Below are 23,774 nucleotides of genomic sequence, written 5' to 3' on the forward strand. Positions count from 1 at the left end.
GAGCCCTGATGGTCACGTAATCCAACAAATCAGAGCAAAATCAGGTTTGTGTATATACAGCAACGGATGAGGAGGGAGTGCTCTAGGTTCAGGCTAAAATTCCAAGCTATGTTATGTTGGATTTGTGTCATTCAGCTCAAACGTTTGTCATAAAGGGGAACATGCTTGCTCACAATAATGACACATGTTGCATGGGTATAATTTAAAGGAACTAAAGATCATCTCAGAATTAAGCACTTATGAAACGAGATTTGTAGAAGTAAGAAAAAGACCACGATGTGATTAAGTTATGATTATGATGTCAAATGTGCGTTTTGACAAAATATAGCAAACACTGGTGGTGTGGTCAAAATAAAGCTTGTTTATGACATACCCTCCACGTCACCACAACCTTAGAAATAACACAGAACACACAGTTCTGCCAGCCACAGACAATTCATGTGTCCATCATTACAACACACATCTAACCAAATATCCACACATTTCAAATGTCAAGTTGTCATCAAGTGCGTGTTGTTGACTCAAAACTGTTAGAATCCCTAAATTTAGAGACTATTGTGCATTTGCCCTTTCAGTGTGTGGAGCCACGATGGCGCACAAGCGCACACACACACACACACACACACACACACAGACTAAAAGATGTTAATCAGTTACCTACTGAGAGCCGACTGAACAAAGGTCCCGTTTTAGCTGTGGGTGGAGCAAACTAGAGTCTCTCTCCCTTTTCCTGTATGAAAACTGCATGTTTAAACTCTCTCTGATACTTGTCTGTCTACATGAGTGAGTTAAGTAAGCGCTGACAGCTGGGGCGCACAGCCCAAATGAAAGTCATTTCTAATGACTCAAGTGTACAGTAGCATAACGATTAATTGCAACTAATCATTTGCAGAATAAAAGTCTTTGTTTACATCATATGTATGTGTATGTGTACACACAATAAATAAATAAGATTGAAGTAATAAATACAAATATAGCAAAACCAAAGAACTACAGTTTATACAGCACGGCTTAGTTATTTATATTTACATGGTAAATTTCAACTGAACACTAGCTGACAAATGACTAAATACTTTACAGTCAACACTATTATATACACTGCGACTTTGTAAATTACAGTCAGAAAGAGACATAAAAATTTGCATCTAACTACTTTTGGTTTATCATTCACAATGGAAATGGAGCATCATGTTGATGACATTGCATTCTGGATTACAGAAATACACACACAACATGCTATTGAATATAATAATGCATATTTTATGCAGTTATTCTATAGCGTGCACACAGTATATATGTCACCTGGTATGTAAAATCCACGCTTAAGTTTTATAATATACAACTATTATAATCCTGTGAGATTAGAAGCATCAAAATTTATTTCATTCTAGGGATCGACCAATATGGATTTTTTTTGTGCCGATACTGATTTTTGTTTCGTCAGTCTTAGTCGATGACCGATACAGGCTGCCGATTTTCTTGAGCTTTTGGAGCAGATACTGCTTTTGCTCACTCAATTTACATCATAAATATGACAATGATGAATGATGCCAAATGTTACAAGTAACATTTATTGAACTAAAAATATATATATATATATTTAACAAATAGTAAAAACAGGAGAGGGTGCTATGGAACCATGAACTGCGCTCTCCACAATGACGAGGAACTATCAGCAAAGGATATTGATTTCTAGCACTTTACTACTACAAATATATATAGAGATGAGAAATAAAAACCCACTTTGTGCAGCTATGATCAGTTGTTAGGCCGAGCTTTCGATGTTGTCATGGAAAGGTTGGTAATCACATGACCTTCAATCGCTTGCAGCTTCCAGCACTCTGTCTGTAAATAATGCCGGAAAAAACTAACGGGGAACATAGCAACCACATATCGCCTGATGCCGATGCACATAAAACTCGCAAAAATCGGCCTATCACTATTTCATTCACTGATTTCACTTTCATTTGAATCGTTGACATGACCTTAATCAGTCAATATTAAAGACATCAGATTATTTTATTTTCAGAGAATGTTCATTATATTGTGGGTAGGATTGATCTTGCATAAAAAACTGTAAATAACAAAAACAACTTCATCATATAATGCATACTGCAGAACTGGTAAACAAAACCATCAAAACCATTAATTTATATAATTTTCCTCCACCTCCCCACAGTCGTTTCACTCCCGCCATCCATGCACCTTTCGTGCTGAATTCCTTTGCTTGTTTTGACTTGTCCACAGGGAAGTGGGGGAATCCAAGTACGGGCACGTTTATCACTCTGTACGCCGCGGCTATCGCAAGCATGCAGGTGTGTGTACAGGTGTTGATTATGCATATGCATAGCAATCTGGCCTAGTCGAGAACAATGTTTAACCATTATGCAAGTGCATGAAAAGGAAGAGACAACTGGGTAAACAACACATAAGAACACATGAGTTATAAGTGCATACGAAAGCATAATGTGGTAGTGAGGTCTAGTGTGACTCATAAAATAAAATAAATATAAACCAAAAAACCCGGGAACATATGATAAGTGCATACGAAAGCATACTGTGGTGAGCACTAGCGTGACTCATAAATCAGAGATGTCAACCTTACAGCCAACAATTGGAGAGAGAGAGCAAAGGAGGCATAGAAAATCATTGTAGGTGTCCTGAACTCACTGACTGTCCTAAACTAATCAAATGATGTTAACACACGGAGAAAACCAGAACCTTGAATAAACTTAATCCAACTAGACTTTTCTGTAGAAAGCATAAGCGGTGCTTGCCTATGCAGAAGTAACTGGCAGGATACTAGAATGCTAAAGATGATTGCCAGGGTATTGCTGTGCAGTAGTAGTAGTTAACAGATGGTTGCTTACAGGCCCATTCGATCAAAAAAGCAAGGTCTCAAGTCACTATGAGGGAAATCAATGGGATATTTTTGTCTATGTTATTGTACGTTAGGGGAAATCATTTGTCAACAGCATATCTCACCTCCACAAGCTAAAGGATTGCATGTATCCTTCATGTACACAGCAAACACTGTAGGAAAGATTACACCACAAAGTTGAAATAAAAAAAAAAAGTGTTTTATGCCTTACATAGGATAGGACTGTTTTTTTCTCAGTTTCTGTTGATTTTTTTCTGCGCCTTTAACACAAACACACACTCTGTGTTCTCACATGACCGAGAGAATCGGCCCATTTATGGCCCTTGTCACCACAGTGACCTCTTTCTGACTGTGAGTGTGTTTATGAGAGACAGAGACACACAGAGAGAGAGAGAGAGAGAGAGAGAGAGAGAGAGAGAGAGAACGAGAGAGGGGGCACAGTATTTCTGTCCCCTGACTGATGATATCATAGTATGTCACCAAAATCTTTCTAAAGCACTTGTCCAACATGTAGTTGGTTCAAGCCCAGGGAGCTCAAATCAAATAAAGAGATGTACACACAGATGTGCATACAAAATCTGATTCTACACACACACACACACACATACATACATATATTATTTAGATTTATTATTTAGATTATTTAGATTTAGGAAAGAAATGGGCTGGTACCCTGGCACCAAGGTACCTGAATTAAATCACACATCTTGGGTAGGATAGAAAGGTGGGTGTATATGTATCTAATCGACTGACAAAAATATGGACATACATACAGAGGAAACAATCAGATGACCAACTTCCTCTTACTGTTGTCTTTTTAACTTTATGAATGGAGGACAGTGAGCACCCTTGTCAATACCTTATGGCTCATGCGGATAGAGAAACACGGAAACAATTCTAGTCTTTGATAAGAAGAAAATTTTATTTTACTGGTTCTGGTTACTTTAGAGAGCAAAGGGTACAGGGAAATCTGCCTTAGGGTCAATGTTAAGCAAAGTTTCTGTCCAATTACTATTGTTAATACAGGTACTGTTAATGTTAATAATATACTGTAAACCATTGAAAATAATTATGGGATCTCCTCTAAACAATCTGTAAAACTTTTCAGACTAATTTTAGCCTCTTTCAAAGCCATGATCGCCTAATGAAAATACTACAGTGTTGTTTAAACAGTCTAACAGAAACTATGATAAAACTACAGTCTTCTCAATGGTTATTGTCTATAAAAGGTTCGTGGCTTAAGGTTCCAGGCTCAAAATCTGGACAGGTGTGTTAATCGTAATTACTCATGTCTGTATGTGGTTTGAGTCAGACTTCACACATATGTCATTTGATCCATTCGCGATGCATAAACATCCGACACAAAGTTTCTCATGTGCGTCGTACGATCCTTTCACCGACTTTAAAACCATATTAGATCAATCATTTGCACTGGTCAATACGTAATGTCTGAAACTTATAGAGAGAAGGAATCATGCTAGGTGACCATGCCATTCAAATTGTAATAAAGTAATCCGGTTTGGAGCAACAAAACACTAAATTTTCCACTGATAAAAGATTAAAAACATTGTAAAATCTCATTAGCGGTATCTTATGTGGTTTACAAACAACGAGAAATAACATCGGGCAGAGTAACGCATGAGATAAAGGAGCCGCAGGCAGACCATCGCTCGATACAAACTAACAAACAGACGCCAATATAAGCGATGCACACTGTTCTGATCGCGATACTATTATGACATCAGCCGAAATCGAGTTCTTACCTTTAAAGCCGATTAATCCAGCCGTGACCGAGCGTCAAACGCCTGTCCGATAGGCTTCACAGAAACCGTGCTAAAAGTTAGGTACGTGTCGACTTGAGCTTCAAAAACAACAGGCAGGCAGACTGAATCAGGGTACGCGGTCCAAAGCAGAGCCTAAATCCCCTGCGAATGTTCCATTCGGTCCGGTGCAGGTGAGCAGATCTTCTCCGCTTCCTGTTTTTTCTTCAGCAGGGCGCGTGAAACAGGCGATCACTCGTTTTTCGTTTTGGTTTGTGCGCCTCCCTTTTCCACACGTAACCGCTATTTGTCGAACTTAAGAGTCGTGATTTTGACCGGAAACACTGACATTTAACCGCCTACATGGCACGCGATGAAACCGACTCTGATGTTTATATGTCGCGCGAAGATCTGGACGCGCACTAGGCCCGATGTGCTGCGTGGCTGAATGTTGCGCATTCCTCTGGGATGAGGATGTCTGGCCTGAAACACTCAAAATAAACTTAGTCATTACTAATATTTTCAATAGAAGCCCTTTATCTCAGTTGTTTCGCAAAGAGTACTTGGTTATGGCATGTTGGTTGCTACTGTAAGTGCATCGCTGGTTTGTTTATATGTTTATTAAGTGCGTAAAACAATTTAATTAGATTGGTCCACTTTGTAAACATAATGATTGGGAATAATATAAAGTGCCATTCTAAGTTCTAAACTTTTCTTATAAAACACAAATACATATTAAAACTACTCATGTAAACGTTTTCATCTCCCACCTTCCCCTTTTTTAGTTCCTTTTATTAAAGAACCTGTTACACTTAACTGTGTGCGCACGCCTGTAGTTTTGTTGAATTTGCCGACCTCTAGTGGTTTTGCAACTGTTTTGTACATTGTACATCTGCTAAACCAAAATTACATTTAATACTAAGCAGAATTGTGATCTTTCACAAAATGCATTTAGGAGCAAGCTCTTGCATTATGAGACGTTTAAGTAGTGTTATTTTTGTTTGCCGCTCAGCAGTCAATGACTTTCTTTGCATTATTCTTTATTATTTTACTATTAAGATTCTTTAATTAAAGTATAAACTTGTCATTGTAAAACCATTCTGTTAACTTTTTTTTAGCTTTTATAGGTAACGTTATTTATTTTGTAGAGGAAAGTGTTATTTAAAGGAACAGTATGTAAGAAATGTATATCAATTAATCATACAATGGCCCTGATATGTCACTAGACATTAAGAAATCATTTTCATTTGAAATACTTATATCACTGACAACAGTGATCTGGCCAGGATATTGTCATTTAAAAAGTGGAGTTGCAGCCCTCAACTGATGTTTATGTTGTCATGTTGTGTATTGGCCACCAGTTGTGTGATTGCAGTACCAGTTTTGGCCACAATCCTACATACTGTTCCTTTAAAGATCGATTTCACACTCGGAAATGTTCATTAACAAACTAAAGCTATTAAAGACTATTGTAAATCTGAAACTTATTGAAACACATTTAAACAGAGTAATAGTCATGAACCCCACACACACACACACACAATTTGTTTAGTTCAAGTTATGACAAGCAAAATGACTGGTTTCGATATAGGCTACCATAAGGTGTTTTGATATTGCAATTAAACTTATATTTCATTAATAAAGTGACATAGAAATAAAAACTACTCAATTATAAAAAAGAAAAAAATGTTTTCTCATATTTCCATTTTTCCATTGTTGGTATATAGGTCTGTGTTGTTGAATGGGTTGGTTTTGTTGCCGTCCTGTCAACATATTCATCATATGGGCAGACATAAAGTTTTTAATTTGTCTTTTATAGTGGAGAGGCATCACCACATTCCTCCTAATCAGTTATATCAGAGTCCCATCTCAAAGTCACTTTTTTCAAATTTGGATGATATAAATGACATCATACACATTGTAGATAATACAGTCCTGGCTAGTAGCATTCTGACATTAAAAACACACTGATTATTTCCATGATTATTAAACTTGATGCAGATCAATTCCAATCACATTTATACATTTCAAAGGATTCACCCATTCCACAGAATTCACACAATACTGTCTGGCAAGCTTATAGTCCTCTATTTATAATGCTAATATCACCTATACCCCCACCCCACATTCCAGAACATTATCACCTGACCCTCATGCAGCAAATAGATATTTGAGCAAACAAAGCCCAGACAAGAAAACAGGACCAGCAAAGAATATTTTATAAACAATAAGATACAGATCGTAATACCACACAAATACTTTCAAATTCTCTAATAAATATATGATTTCCTATAAACGTATTTAATACTCTTAAAACTTTGATTAAAACTCAAAATAGACATTTAACATCAATATTATTATAATTCATGTAATGTGCAAGGTGCACAGGTAAATTTTGCTACCCTTCAGACCCAACGTTGTAAAATTACAACATTCACATAACAAGCTCAAAATCTAATATAATTAAAACATTCTGCTATATCTTGAAATCTGCATGATCTAGACACATAACTAATCACAGAAGAGAAATATTTTACTTACATGATTGTTGGTTTATTTAGTCCAGTAAAAAAAGGTTATGTTCTTCAAAGCAGGTTTGCAGGTTTTGTAAGTTCATGGCCAGGAAAACAAACATATTTACAAAGTCTACCATTCAAAATCATTGCAGGGTTAAACATCAGGACTTTTTAGTTGTGTAAATGTGGTTTTAAAGAGAAAAAAAAAAACATTTACAGGTATACTTTATATTTATTAGATTTTAAACTGATGTTGTAATATTACAACCGAGGGTTTTACAGGTTTAAGAGGAAAACGACAGGGGCAGTGCATTTTTTTAGCATTTCTAACAAGCATTGTTCAATACTGAAACTGCATTTTGAAATCTCTTCACACATTCAGGGAAACAGAAGTCTATGCAGCCCAAACTGTGAATCATTTTCATTGCTTTAAGACAAAACGCATTAAGTCAAAAGATTTTTCAAAATTCACAAACTCTTTTCTCATTCATACTCCACATCCTGCAAAATGGTTAAAAACACATTCTGACAGAATTATGGCAAATTGCATGCATTTCTGCTGTAATTATTTGAACTATAATGAAAAGAAAATGCAGGAAAATAAAGTGTGATTGAACATCATGGATATCCCAGGCCAAAGAGGAGCTAACATAATATAACAATCTGTGCACTGTCAAATGATGGTTTGCTGTTACACAAATCACTCATTGGCCCCTATGATACAGATAGGCTCATTTATTTTCTCTATGACCTGCAGAGGAGAAAGGGCAATCAGCATCAAATCCTCTTTTTTCATTGTTGTGTGGCATATTCCAGCACACTCAGACTGGTTTTCTGTACATCCCAGGATGCCACTGTTGTTCCTGCTTTCATAGTCCCCTTTTTACAGTAAACCAAAAGCACACTTCCAAATGTTTATTACCACCGTCCATATGACCCAGTTTAAAAAAAATGTAATCTGGATCAAATTGATCCGGATTTGGAAATCCCATCTTTTGCTATCCAGTATCACCTGATCCATCTTAGTTTTATGCCAGTTTTTTAAAGGAACATTGGATTGGATCACTGTGATCCAAATACAAATTTCAGGATTACCAAATCCTGTTTGCATAGATCAACAGTTAGGCAAAATACCTGTGGTCACAAAAAGCCATTGCTTGTTTAAATTTTAAGAAACAGAAACACTTTAATAAACAGAAACGTTTTACATTCCTTATTTTGTTATAATGTTACATAAAAAAAACAAAAATCAATACTATCCAATAGTCACAAATCATTTACACCACAGATACCAGCTCTTTCCACCCTGGTTTGAAGCTGAGGAACGTTTGCGATTTCTTGTAGGAACGTCTTGGACTGTCTTTATTACATCCACTGGGGATCTATATTCCTCCTCAATCACTGGAGTCCAGGACAAACATTTCCTCTGCAGGAGAATTTTCCTCCCAGTCCTAATCTCTGTAATTGTGGCCTTTCCATCTGCTTCTATGCCACGCAGAGCCTCTGATGTTTCTCCTCCTATGATATCAAGAACCATATCAGTGAAATCACCCGTATTAAATGGCTTGTTACCCATTTGGGGGTTCCTGGCTTCAATATGGTCTTTCGTTGCCTTGGCCCTAAGGTTTTTTCATCACAACATAACTTCTTTTATGTTTCTCTTTTGGCCAAACCCCATGACATTGACATGATTGGTTATGTCCTATCAAAAATGGTGTGTTTTCCTTTTTTGGTCACTTCTCTTACCCTTTGCAGAGCTGAAACCTCCTACTATTGAGGCAAAATTGGCCCATACACCCTCCAGCAGTGCACAGGTTTCTGCCACAGTGAAATTAGGCCCCTTTGAGTCCATAGTTCAAACTCTTTGTAGCCAACACTGAACTTAAAACGTGATTGCTTTGGCTTGTGCTTAATTAGGCTTACACTAATCAGCTCATTGCTTGTTAATGGGTGACACAATTTAAACACATCATGTCTTTGCACCCATTTCTTTTAGCCTACATCCACATGGGGGGTATTGTTCATCTTTACTGTAGGAGAAGGTCCTGTCAAAGGGTGCATGCTAAGCGTGCCAAGCCACTCGAACAATACACATCAGAAGAAATGTATTCATGTTTTTGCTTTGGGAGAGATGACATTCAAGGTGCATTTTAGTGGTGAAGTGCTGGTGAATTGCAACCAACGGCTCAGTCCACTGCTTACCCCTCATTTTTTAATCACATAGAGAAGCTACGGTAGCCACCGTCAGAAAAACATGTCATCGGAGACAACTTAGTAAAAAAAGTTTGTCCATTAAGGGCATCTGTAGAAACATGGTGGCACAAAATGGCGACTTCCATTTAAGGGGACGCACTGTATATGTAGATAAAAATGTCTCATTCTAAGGTAATAATGGTTCATTATGAAAGGTCTTTATACACCACTGATAATATAGCTGTGTATATTATTTAGCATTTCTGTTAAGAGAGGCATTACAGGTCTTGTCAGGCCAACACTCCAACACAATATGTTAGTGAGAAAAACAACCGTGAGTAATGTGGTATAGCCTTAGTTTACCACATTACTCACGGTGTCAGTAGCACTGGGCAGTCTGCTCAATTAGTTTGTTTCCTTTCCCAAGGACAGCTTAGACTAAACACAAGTTTTTTTTTCCAAATGGGGAACATGCAGCACTATTGGTGTTATTGATTGTACTCATGTGCATATCCAAGCACCTTGTGAAAGGGATTGGGAGTATGTCAATCGAAAGGGGAGGCACAGAATCAACATCCAACTTGTGTGCAATGCCGATCTCATAATACCCAACTGTGTTGTGAAATGGCCAGGGTCTGTTCATGATGCATGTATTCTAAGAGAGAGTGCCCTATTCAAAGAGCTTTAATGCCACCAACCAAATGGCATAGTATTGGGAGACAGCGCCTATCCACTCCTACCATGGCTAATGACCCCTTTCCATGTTGCAAACACACCTAAGCAGGCACAATCCAACTCCGCACATTGTAAAACAAGATGTGCCGTCCTGAAAAGACGGTTTGCATGTCTTTACTTCTTGAGAGTACAACCCAAGGTGGCATCCAACATAATCCTTGCCTGTATTGTTTTGCATAACATTGCCACCAGGCGTCATGTCACTCTTAATGACAATTTTGCTGTGAGCTGTGAGCAACAGTGACATTTAATTGACAGCTGATAGCTTTGAGATTTTTAGTTTGTTTTGTTTACCATATCTCAGATGTCACATGCTTCATATATGCTTTAAATATGAATAAATGTATATATCACCAGTAAACATTTATGACTGAATTCACCCTTCTTATGGGATCAGGATAATCCTTTTTTTATGCTCAAATAGATCCCAAAGCTTAAAAAAACAAAGGGCAGGTTTGATTCAGATCAAATGTAAAATCGGATTACATGCTCTGATCTTAGTTCAAAACTAGTTCCTCTTTTGCTTTGGAAAAACCCATATGACACACTTTCAATAAAGATAAATGTTTCTACGGGTGAAATGCTCCTTTAACTGGAGGCAATGAATGGCGGTGTGGGGACATTTCTCCTGAAGACTCCCAGGGTTGGATTAAACCAGGGGCTCAAACTCAAACTGGCTTGGGGCCATTTCTGAGATAGACATTTTGTCGGAGGGCCGAAGAGCAAAACACAATATTTCTGTATATGTACTGCATTTAAATTCTATTATTTAACATATAATAATTCTTAAAACATATAAACGGTGCCTTAACATTTTTATCTTTTCATAAACAGGGCACCTGATGGCTTTTTCCTCATCTGTAGTTGCATATGTGTTGCATTACATCTCCTGCTCGCTATTCGAGGTGTCTTGCCAATAAAAGCTGTGACATGAACTACCGAACCCCACCGCAGCTCGTCTCTGGGTAACAGTTGAGTAACCCCGAGTTACAGCTCTGGATGAACACTAGTACTCCAAAATCCCGACCAGATTAACTGATCGGATTGTACCAATGATATGATTGATGTGAGGTGCAGATGATGAGCAATCTGATCCCGCATTCCGTTAATTTGTTCCTCTTTTTTTCCTATTTACTGAATTTTCAGTTGCACTGTAAAAAGTGTTTCTGTGCCTTAGTAGATTTAACTAAATAAAATGAGTAAACTGTGTTACAATTTTTTTTATCAAAATATGAGTTAAAATAACATAATAATTTGAATAATTTGAGAAATTCCAAAAGGAAAAAAATTCAACTTCAATTTATCATGTATAATCCACTTAAATTTTTTAGAAGGAAATTAACTTAATAATTTTGTGTTTGATTTTATTATTAAACATAACTAACTAGGCAGTGGACTCGTAGTTCCAAGCATGCTCCAAGCACTGCATTTGGGGAGTATAATTTGAATTTAAACTCTATTTTATGTGTTTTTAACTAAAAAGAAAGACTTGTTAGTTTTTAATGTTCATTTATCTTCGAGATTTAGAAGAGTTTTTGTTTCATCTTTGAGTTTTGTAAGTTACCATTGTTCAGAAGACTGCTGCTTATGCATAGACTGAAGTATATCGTGCTTTACAGCTGCCCAAAATGAAATTGGGTGGGTGCATTGATTGAATAAACAATTCGTGCCCTCATCTCACAGAAAGATAAAGTCTAAATCAATGTTTATGGAAACAACAATAAACCATAAAAAAGTTACCTGTACCAAGAAGAGTAAATTAAACTGAGTAATTCTAGAACTTTTAGTTAACTAAACTTAATTTTGTTGTATTTGTATTAAGTAATATTACAATGTTTATTATACTTAAAAAAGGTTGCAAGTTGACTCAACCTAAAACTTCCCATGCAATCACTTGCCTCACTTTTTATAAGTTAGATCTAGGTATTACTTTTTACAGTGTATATTTAAAGAAAAAAAGCATAATTTCTGATTCATTCACATATAATTTAGTTATTTTAATAAAGTAAAAATGTGTCATACTGATTAATACAAAATAATAAAATGCTGATTTATGTGAAAAAAATTTAAGTTTGTAATTTGTGTATTGCTGCATTAGTGTTTTTTTTTTAGGTCAGTGTGTTGTGAATTAAATGTATGTTTTCTAAATAACAAAAGTGTTATGTTGTTCTGAGTGAGTTTTGGAGGTGAGATGAACTGTTTTGGTCAACATTCATGTTGGTAGTGCAGACTTTATAAAGAGTTTAGAAAATGTGGTTTCAGTATTGAACAAAGCTTGTTAGCAATTGAAAAAAAACTGTGATTGTAAAGTAATTTATTTTGTAGAGAAAACTTTATTTTCTGACTGATCTTACACATTCTGAAATATTCAGTTACCAACTTTAAGTTAATAAAGATTTTTAACACTAGGCCTATATCATATTATTATCATTTATTTATTTATTTATTTAAGAGTAAAGCCGCCAGGGGGCAGTGGATGCCTACAAACATCTGTTATGTTCGATAAAAGCAACAAAATTGTGTGTTTGGCTAAACTTGTGAAGCCCAATTGTTTGAAAATATTTACACAATTATGATATTCTCAATTGGGTGAAACATGTCAAAATTTGAATTATAAATGTATATGTGACCATAACATCATGTTTGTAAGGGGTTAGTTTTAGGGTGTATGAAAGGGGATAATATTAGATTTCTTTAAAAAACTCTGTGCCCATGCGAGGTCTGCAATAATAAAAATGTGTGTGTGTGTGTGTGTGTGTGTGTGTGTGTGTGTCAGTGTGAGAAGAGTAATACATATAATAAACAATTTAATACATTTATGACATTGTATTATGATGACTTTGTACAAATGATGCACAATAAATATTCTCTTTGTTTCTTTGTTTACTGGTTTTCTTTCCATCCCTCTCATTTGCCATCATCAACATCAGGCTTTTTTCATCTCTTATTTATTCTTTTGTGTTTTCAGGTGTTTTGGACCAGCCAATGTCGGTCATTTATTCTGGTTCTTTGTCGTTTAACTCAGCACACTGATACAGTGACTCTCTTCCATGTTTTAGTTAGATTATCAGATCTGAATGAACCTGATAAGCATTTCCAAACATTCCCCAGTCATTCCCGCAGTGAACTAAGGCAAAAAATAGGACTGCTGAGTGGGATCAAGTTTCAAAGCATCAACTCTTTCAGTTATCCCACTGATGGCTCCAAAAATGCATATATGTATGCTTGTACAAACACATAGGAATATGTTTGTGGTTTACGGCAATTATTGTCTTCTTATTTATCACCATCAAGTAGCATAAGATGTTAGCACCTATAAATGTTTTCAGCTAAAGTGTGCCGCACTGAAAGTATAGGGGTGGACCTGCAGGCAGCATGCTTCCATTATTCACTCATTCCATTCTTATTCCATTAAACTTTCCCTTTAACTGGACCCAAACCAGCCTGACTCATAATCTCATCAACTATAACCAGACACACATGACTCTTGAAAGGAGACCCCATGCCTAGGCGTATAATTATGGGTATCAAAATATAATCATTTGTTTAATTGTGAACTTTAGCCAAGAGGTATGTAATTGCCTGAAGGACATGTTTTTTTTTGCTTCTTAATTTGATTTTAAACCTTTAAGATGTTTGTCTTAGAAACGGTGGTAAAGGTGGAGATTTTTATTTCTTCTTCTTGTCCATAGGAGAGCTGAATTAATGAGTAATGAGAGCTGGAAAAGGGTTTTTTTTTACGATTGTTGGTGGGTCTGGGTTGCCAGCACAATAATTGTTGGTTCATTGTGAATATGATAAATATGTATTTGACTTTCAGCATTTATTTTGAGCACTTGTTTACACATACATTAAAAACATAAAAAACAGAAAATAATTATTTGCCAACAGGTCTTGCTCTGGTAGTCAAACTTTAATAACAGACACAGTGAGGCTGAGAATGCGAAAATATTGTTTTGAAGTATGTTCCCAAATTAATTAAAAGAGACCTACATTATTAAAAATGTTATGCATATTAAATGCTGTGCAATCATACCTGAGGATATTTTTTTTCAGATATAGCCTATATCTCGGTGATGCTCATCTAAAGTTTTTTTTTAATAATCTTGGATTTGTAACGTACTTGATGGTATTTGCCTCTTAAAACCTGTCTAGCACTGTTAAACATGGCAATATCTGAACGCCCTTTGCATACAGAGGTCATTTAGAGGTGCCTGTATGATTTAGCACGAATCTCAGATTCTAAAAGATGAAGACACAGCTTTTATTTTTAGCTGCCTATTTTGGAAAATAAATGTCCTTTGTTTGCTCAAGATATCGCCCTATAGTGTGTGTATTTCCTGTTTATAAACGATCATAATACACCTCAGTAATAATTATTTCAAATAGATGCTTATTTAGTGTCTTTTCTTGTTTATCATAGAAAAAAAATACAAAACATCATTCACCTACAATCCATGTCCAAAAGTAAAAAGAGAAAAATTAGAAAATGAAACCACTAAACTCTAATGACAACTTTTTCTGATTTTTTTAAAAATCATGTGCATTGTAACAATTGCCGGATTTGTTCAAATCAAATCTCTGGCCATTTTCCTGCGTATAGCAAACATTGCTGACCCCTCTCTCTTGTTTAATGCGCTCAGGGTCAGCGAGCAAGCTCGTGGAAACTAGGAATCGCGGGAAATTAATTGTGCACCCGAGCATTGGGAAACTGGCAACGACACCAGAGGCCGGGTCAGCCCGAGATGCTGTGGTCGCTCTTGGTGCATGCGCAAAACGATGGGCAGCAATATAAATCCCATCAACCTACGTACTGCTATACAAAAAAGAGCTCATGTGCCATCGAGGTTCAATTCGTATAAGAATCTTTTGACCTCATTAGTCATGTTGATTTTATTGTTTCGCTTAAATGCACACCAAGGGTGCAATCTTCATAGTTCAAAAAGCAGAGAAAGTGCAACCACTTTGTTTCCGTAATTCAACTTCATACGTAACCTTTTAATAAAACGTTAGTACAAAGAATTAGCAACAAAAAAGTAATTTTGGGGAAGTTTCCCTTTAGCATACACTCTAAAAAAACAAACGGTGCTATATAGAACCAAAACTGTTGCTTTGGATCGTAATCATAGAAGAACCGTTTTTAATGCCATATAGCACCGGTGAAGCACCAGTGAAGCACCTGTGTAGAACCATATAGGGGCCATATAGAACCACTATAGCACCAAATATGGTTCTACATAGCACTATATGGTGCTATATGGCACTAAAAACGGTTCTTCTATGATTACGAGCAAAGAACCACTTTTGGTGCTATATAGCACCGTTTGTTTTTAGAGTGTAGCCTATCTAAGAAGTAGCCTAATTTAAATATTATTATTACTATTATTGTTATTTCAAACAGCACCAATAAAATCCATATGATTATAGAGAGGGGAAATTGACGTTATTTATAAATTGAAATCCAGATTGTGAGTGTAACTACCTTATACCTTATATATGAAGACCTGTACACCTGTGAACTACCCCGTCAAAAATATTTGAGGTGAGATATTTTGGTGACAGCTTTGCCTGTCGCGCTTTCATTGGGTCACACTGAATGCATGAATACTTTAAAGGGGGCCCACCTTCACCTCCCACTGTTCCAGGGTATCCTGCATGCGGGTGTATTATGTGATGCACACCTGGCACCTGAAAATTATTGTAATGCTTCGCGAACGGGGGATGGGACAACACGACAACGAGAAACATCGGTTAAATATGCCAGCCGATTATCATATTAATACAATTATTTTACTGTTTGTAAAAAAAACAAAAATTAGTGAAAAAGAAAAAATATATGAACATACTGAATTAAAATAATAATTTATATTTTAATTCAGTGGAATATATTTTCAACATCACAATGAAACAAATATACAAAACCGAATAAACCTATAATGTAACTTCTCAATAATGTTATTTTAAATTTTAAATAAAAACTGCACTATTGGTTGATTTGGGGTTAGCCTATTTGAGTTTGACTCATAAAGCAGAACAGCGTATGACTGTGCATATGATATTGTTTAAAATGACCGAAATATATCCATATCAATTTTATACCATGTTCCATTTATTTGAGTTTATCCCAAGCAAAAAAGTTGGAGAACAAGTATATTTTTAATTAATTTCAATAGTGGCATACTTACCAGCTCGATAAGTCAAGTCAGTGCAGGCTACTTTTAATCATGAATTTTTTATGATTTCATTGTAGATTAATCATCTAATAATTCGTAAAGTGTTAGGCATATAATATAACAATGTTATTAATGACATTTACATAGTGTTATTTAATGTTGTCTTTTTAGTTTCGAACGTTTTTTTTCTTTCATAATTGTGCAAATGCATTATAATACAGATACAGGTTTAACACACTGCATAATATTTCAGTGTTGATTTTACACAAAATGTAATTTAATTTATCCAGTATACACTTTTCATTTTAAACAATAATTCTGTCGATAGGTCTAAATTTATGCAATAGTACATTTATAATCTTTAGAATTTAAAAACTCTCTTGTAATACATTTTTATTTGAATTATTTTATTTGTACGATCATTTTATTAGTGTTCATTTTCATCTGAAAATGCAGTCGAGGATTTATGTCATATCCCTGTAAAGAATTCCTTGTTTTTTTAACTTTAATTTTTAAGGTTAAGCTACTTGAAGCAAGTCATTTCAACTTTCTTGACTAGTGAGGAGGTATAAAAAAATTAAAAAAAATAATAAGTTATATGAGCTTAAGTTATTTAAACTTTATTTTTTTATAATTTATAGCAACTTCTAACTAGTCAAATAAGTTGTAATTACTTAATTCAAGTTGCTTAAACTTAAACATTTAAGTGCAACAAGGAAGTTTTACAGTGCCTGAAATTGTAACGTGTTTATTCGCGTGTTAATAGGCGACATAATGTCTGTACCACAAGAACTTTATTTAAACAGCTCTGCTTGTCAGTGATTCATGAACAACAACGAGATGTTTGTCTATTTTACTAACTGCAGTTTAACTTTGAAATCATTTTGAATGGATTTTGTGTCAAACATAAATCCATTATATTTTCCCTTGGCAAAGGCACGGTGCCCCCCAAAAAGTCCTTCGATGAGGTTTAAACATTTCGTAGAGCAATCTTAACGAGATATAACACATTTTAAACTTTGTATTATATATATTAAATAATATTAATAATATATAATATTACATACAAAACATAAACATGGTATATACATATATAAAATATGTTTGTGTGTTTGGGGTAGGCGCGTTCATTTTAAATTAAAGTTAATGATCCATTGTCTTAAATCCAAAAACAACTACCCGGAGCTACCAGGATACTGCTGAAACGTTTGTCTTTTATAATGTTGAAAATATACACATACGGACCATACGTTTTAAATAACTTAAATACAGTAATCGGGTCGCATTTTCTTGTCTAGTGCACATGCTTTAATATGCTTCATCATTTCCTATAAGGTTCTTTGTCGAGCTGTATGGTTCCATAAACATACTGTACCTTCATAGAACCTTTTCGTTGCACCAAATGTGCTTTGTTGTGGAAAAGGCAAACAGAAGAAATTGTTCTTTTAAGAACTTTTGATCAAAAAGAGACCAAAAAAAGTTCTCCTATGGCATCGAAGAACTTTTCTTGCCTTTTTATTCCAGGAAATTTAAATGCACGAAATGTATAAATTAGTATTAAGCCAAAAATGTAGGCCTAGTTTGTTAAACACTTGATCTTGTTATAAAATAATTCGGAAAATAATTGGAGCTTAATAATAATAATAATAATAACCATTGTTTTTAATAATATTATGGCAGAATTGAGCCCGGTAAATTATACAATTTACGACCACTGCTATATTGACAAAGTTTACATTTCTTTAATTTTATTAATGGGTAAAAACTAGACCAATAAAAAAGACTGAAAAGTGCTAGTAAAACATGGTCCCTTTGCGTCAAAGACATTAAAACGTATTTCTTATTGTTTATAAAATAGTACATACAAAAATATTCCAAACTAGCAGTCACGTGCACTGACCCTTATAAGACCCTCGGTCCAGGGCCCTGCGCGGAAACAAAAGACCAAAACACAGGTGTGAGCGTGTTTATGTGTATTTTGTGTCTCGCTCACATACCCCTCCTCAAAGCTTCAGTTTAACTACCCGTCATGAGCTCCACTGTATCCTCAAACATTCAAAATCAAGGAGAATTAAAATGTTCATTGAACAAAGGGTTCAGAATCCAATACTTCTATCCAAAGTCACTGACAACATGTCGAAAACGGACTTAGGTAAACATGGTTTGTAATTCCAGATGATGGTGCCTTCAGTTAGCTGGTCATCTTCTTCGCAAATGATTGCACAGTTTATGTACACAAATGTTCATAAAAATCAGTCTCACGTGGAAGAAAACCTTTAGTCCCTATCTGTGAGGTACTTGCGTGCCCAGACTTGATAATCGAGGTTTTACTTCTTGTTATGTGTCATACATCAGGCATGCTTTGACATCATCAATTTGAGTTTGTTGCTTTTCATCTCTGGATTTCTATCACCATATTATTGTCTCTCAGCAAGGACATTCTGGTTCCTTGTTTATTTCTATATATCAATTCGCGCGTGTAGTGCCGAGTGTTTGCTCTCGTGCTCCCAGTACGAACAGTGCATCATAGAGAGGTCGGTGGGCTGGCGCGGGCAAGCGAACTGCAGTCCCGTTCCGTTACCTGTGGACACCGGAGGCGGGGCTGCCGTGGCGGGACTTAGTTGCTGCGCGTGCGGGAGCGCGTGCGTGTGGTGATGATGATGATGATGATGGTGACCCATGCCGTTGTAAGAGTTCACCATGCCCGGGAGAGCCATGCTTTGCACTCGAGAGTATGGATTGTACGAGGACGGCGCGGACAAACCTTTCACGTTAACGGGACTCACGTTCCCACCGCTCATCTGACAGGAGGTGTAGGGCATGGGCGCCGTGGACCAAGAGTTGTTGATGAACCCTGACTGCAGGTATTTGGGCGGGGAGAGGTAGCCGTACCCATCACCACCGAAGAGAGACTTTCCGGGTTGGAAATGCGTCGGTGGAGGCCTGAACGGTCTCTTCATGCGCCGTCTCCGCCGGTAGTTGCCCTTCTCGAACATGTCCTCGCAAGCCGGGTCCAGAGTCCAGTAATTGCCTTTGCGCTCGCCGCCTCCTTCCCGGGGTACTTTGATGAAGCACTCATTGAGTGATAGGTTGTGTCGTATGCTATTCTGCCATCCTTTCTTGTTTTTCTCGTAGAAAGGAAACTTGCTGATGATATACTGATAGATACCGGACAGCGTGAGACGCTTCTCCGAGCTCTCGCGGATCGCCATCGCGATTAACGCCACATAAGAGTACGGCGGTTTCTGGGTCGGGTCGGATTTGTCCGGTCCCTTCTCGGGCGGTGATTCGTCTTTGCTTCGATCTTTATCCGTTATGCTTGAGCTGGTGTCCATGAGGATCATGGCGTTATCCTCAGGGTCTGGGTAAGTGGCCATCATTGCGCACGCGGCGGACCTGCACCAAAACAAACCCGTGTACAAATGCAAACCAAAGTCCTTAAATGCCTATTAAAAATGTTTCCCTTAATAAGGGCTTTTTTTGTTTGTCTGCAGCTTAATGCCAGAGTTAAAGGTACTACTGAGCTCTCGCGCCTCAGACTTTCTCCTCAACTAGATACCCATGGAGAAGTAGGGTAAATTGTGGACTGGTTTCTTCGTAAGCCCGCCTACCCGTTCTCTCCTGAACACACACACACACATATGCACATTTTTGATGCGTTAAGGAAACAAAGCTTCCTGATTCTTGTGCCACGACGCGATACACCTCTTTTGTTTTGCCCCTTTCAAATGCTGAATACCGCTTCTCACCTAAACAAATGAGCTAACAACTGCTCGCTGAATTTAAGAAGACATAATTGATATCTAACAGGTGCAGAAGCAGGGGCGCAGAAATATATCAGTGAACTTATTAATGCCATGCCCATAAGGCTAAACAACTTGTAAACATGTAATTGAACTTCACTTTCAATTAGAAATTTAGTTAGCTTGACATAAACAATGGCAGCTTTTCAAGAAAGACAAACAAGGAGCAATAACCCAATCAGCATCATTATTATTGTTTGCTGTTTATTGAATAGTTTTTCTTAGGACTGGAAATAAATAATTTTTAAACTCCCAACACAATGCTTATTTAATTTCTCAATTTTCGGACTTTCGTAATAGTAAAACATTTCCTATTTCTTCTCCGTTATATCCAAAATATTAATTGCAAAAATTAAAGTCTTGACAAAATTGCCTATTGAAACCAGGCAATGTGCATTTATTTGACACGCGTTTCTTTATTACTATATTTAATTTAACTTCATCATTACGATTTATTTTTTAGGCTGCGTGTTCTTATACAATGAATACACAAATATGTTTTGGGCATGTGCTTCCTACTATTGTAAGATCCGATCTGCTCCAATAATATGGCAGCATGTCAGTCACAACTAGTAGACGCTATTGCACGTCAGATCTCAACCCAGATCACCTAAGCTTATAAGCTTAGATTACATCTTTAACCAAATAATCAAAACTAAGTGATATTTGCAGATCCTTTCAATAATGATCTACGAATGTAATTACCTTAATTTTCACTTTGATTTAAGCGCGTCCACGCGATATCATTGATTCATGTTCAGCGTAGCATTAACATTTACTCACATTTCTAGAACACAATTATTTATTTTAATATTCAGTAATGTTTAAGCATTTTAACGTGTCTACTAGATAACACAAAATTAATTTATTCACCACGTTTGGCCATATATTGTAATAATTCAACCCATAATAACGATCAATCCTCAATTATTTCGTTTTTTAACATGGATATGAATGGATAGAAATTAATGAAAATTTAGTTAAAATCTTTTCTATAGATCTTTATAGCCTACTGTTCTCTCCAGTTCAGACATAGCCAATTGCCTCCATAGACCTTTATAAACGGAACCATATTACATTTTTTAGCTATGTTAAATAAACATTTCGTTTATAGTAAGACTTTTAAAGTACACACTGAAGTTGTTTTTCAGCTGTAAACGCACCTGGCCTAGAAAATTTCGTAAAAGATTGTAATTATACAGTTGACTGTCTATGTACTTTTAAAACTAATTTGTATGCTTTGTCAGAAATATGTATTTTTTTTAAATGTGCAATTTCGGGAACACCGGCAAAAATCTTGGAAAAAAAATCATTTAAAACCAGAACGAACCAACACTAGGCCTATCTTTTAAATATCTTTACAAAAGATAAAAAAGTTTATTTGAAAAGCGGTAAAAATGTAAGAAATAAGCAAGTCTAGTATATGTAAATGTGCACATTTTTCTATAAAGTAGTAAATTGATGAGAAGAAACTATGCATTTGAACCAAGGGAAAGAAAGGCATTTCAAACATTCAGCACATCAGTGAGCCAAAGATTTAAAAAAAGAGCAATAAAAATACCCCTTCAGGTGTACACAAGGTCCATCATTGGTCACAGCAAAGATAGTGACCCAAAGGTCAGTCATACCAGTAGGCCAACTTTTAAATCAGAAGAGTAACTAAAATAATAGTTATTAACATGCAAACACATTAAATGTTTTGCTTGAAAGCAATTCCTTTAATTGTGAATTTGTATCTATAAACATTTTAACTATATCATTTTTGGTTGTTCGTCATAGGCACACATCACAAACAGTAAGCAAGGGAGCTTGCACCAGGAAGAGGAAGTGACAGCTTTGACAGTTGACATGTTTAAATCCTCAAAGTTAATGAAGCAAAAACATGCAGGTTTAATTCAGGTGAACGAGCTAAGGTTCAGTACAAGGCGACTGAGTGATGGGGCGAGTCTCCACCTGACACCCCCATGCCCTGCGGTTGCTAAGGGACCAGAGATCATTCTTGGCACGGCATTGGACCACAGCACAAAAGGCATAAACTACATGTGGGTGGCTATGAATCGTGGAAGATCTTATCGCATCACGTCTCCACGACAACAAGGGACGTTAATGCAGCCATGACACTGCAACTGTGTCAACCAGCTGTTTGACTTCAGCTCTTCACGGCTCTTACACTCATCAAGTAGTCATTTTTTCGCCTTAATAATTGATGCCGTTCTTATGTATGCTAGTTTTGGTTTTTGACATTCAAAAGGCAGATGGGTACCATAAATCGTTAAGGCAAAGTATAGGTGTGAAAATACAGACAAAAGATTTTTAAAAATATTTACAGAATTTAAAACACCCGAGGGGTGGTTTAACAGGGTGATAAAGATATACACAAGTGATCTGTACTTTACCTGTGTTCTAGCTGCAATGCAAGTCTATAAGTCTTTGTATTTATTTGCACGCATGATTGAAACAGTTTGTGTGAGTGATAGAGAGAGAGAGAGAGAGAGAGAGAGAGAGAGAGAGAGAGAGCGGGGGAGAGAGCGGTCTCTCCACACAGTGAGGAGTAGTTTCCTGCAGGAAAGGAAAAGTAAAACAGGACGTCTTCAAATCCATAGGGATTTAAGAACCTGCTTTGGACCTCCACACATAACCATTCTCTGCTCTTATTTTCTACATCCCTCACTTATTTCGTGTCTCAGATCTCTTGAGTTCTCTGATGTGATCAGTTATTTCAGTATTTTCCATAAGTAAATAATACATTTTTAAAACACCAGTTTATGTTTTAATATTCATTAAAATTCTTTGCTTTTTTGTTGAATCAACTCAAATTTGCAAGTCATGTCAACTTACTATTATTTATCTTGACTAGAGATGAGTTGTTATAACTAAAGATGAGTTGTTATAACTTATAAAATATAGTTGAAAAATGTCAACTTCATTTCACCTCTCAAGATAAATAATAGTAAGTTGACATGACTTGTAGATCTGAGTTGATTTATCAAAAGATTTTTTACATTGTATATATTCTTTTTTTTACACAGATTTATTTTTAATTTAATGTCAGTTTGGTTAGAAATGATATACCACTCCAGGTTTTATCATATTTAGTTAACTTCTGTTTTGTACCCAAGATATAAATGTAGTATTTTACACATCATCATCATACTGTAGAGTGATATCTCAGTGTGTATTTAGAAGAAAGATTTAACATTTTTACATTTTAAGCATCTTTATGTTTTTGGTGTGTGTTTTTAACCATGATGAGGCCCAGATGTGGACTGTTTACTGTTGAATTTTGGCAGATGAGGGCATTAACAGGTAATTGTCTAATCCTTGTCAATCTCTTTGAAATAGGTCTAAAGTTTCATCTGGTGTGGATAATCCTGCTTGGCTCTTAAACTCTAGAGCACAGACACTAGGGGATCAGGCTTTGCATCTCTGCAGTAGATGATGACAGTCCACATACCACAAACCTTTAAAGAGAAAGCTTTTGAAATGCTTGGCCACCAAGCATCGAAGAAATCTTACATTTAAACATATGAATTATGTCGCAGCCATAGAGTCTGAAGAACTAGTAGCGTGTAAGCAGATTCAGTTTTAATGTTAATTGTTGCATTACACTTTTTTACACTTTTACTGAAATAGTGTGTGGTGTTTGCTTAAGCAAGCATTATTGTTACTATTGCGTTTACAGTTTTCAAAGATTTAAACAAACCATTGTTTAA

At 36.2% G+C, this 23,774-nt stretch overlaps 2 protein-coding genes and 1 long non-coding RNA gene across 4 annotated transcripts in view; 1 reads left to right on the plus strand and 2 right to left on the minus strand.

Moving 5' to 3' along the window:
• pik3cb (phosphatidylinositol-4,5-bisphosphate 3-kinase, catalytic subunit beta) overlaps positions 1-5,104 on the minus strand; it is a 52,366-nt gene extending 47,262 nt beyond the window's left edge. For both annotated transcript variants that reach the window (XM_073863103.1, XM_073863102.1), the window contains exon 1: positions 4,645-5,104. The gene's annotated coding sequence lies outside the window, so the exon portion shown is untranslated. The remainder of the gene's footprint in view (positions 1-4,644) is intronic.
• Positions 4,694-11,294, plus strand: LOC129437455 (uncharacterized). Its single transcript, XR_008642267.2, has 2 exons — positions 4,694-4,835; positions 10,920-11,294. It is a non-coding gene; the product is annotated as an uncharacterized lncRNA (long non-coding RNA).
• A 6,686-nt stretch (positions 11,295-17,980) lies between these two features.
• On the minus strand, positions 17,981-20,317 carry foxl2a (forkhead box L2a). The gene has a single exon (XM_055195582.2). It carries the CDS (start codon positions 19,636-19,638, stop codon positions 18,718-18,720), a length of 921 nt encoding a protein of 306 aa, XP_055051557.2. The 5' UTR covers positions 19,639-20,317; the 3' UTR covers positions 17,981-18,717.
• Positions 20,318-23,774: the final 3,457 nt, after the last annotated feature.

Source organism: Misgurnus anguillicaudatus, chromosome 24 (assembly GCF_027580225.2).
Source record: "Misgurnus anguillicaudatus chromosome 24, ASM2758022v2, whole genome shotgun sequence".
NCBI classification, from domain to species: domain Eukaryota; kingdom Metazoa; phylum Chordata; class Actinopteri; order Cypriniformes; family Cobitidae; genus Misgurnus; species Misgurnus anguillicaudatus.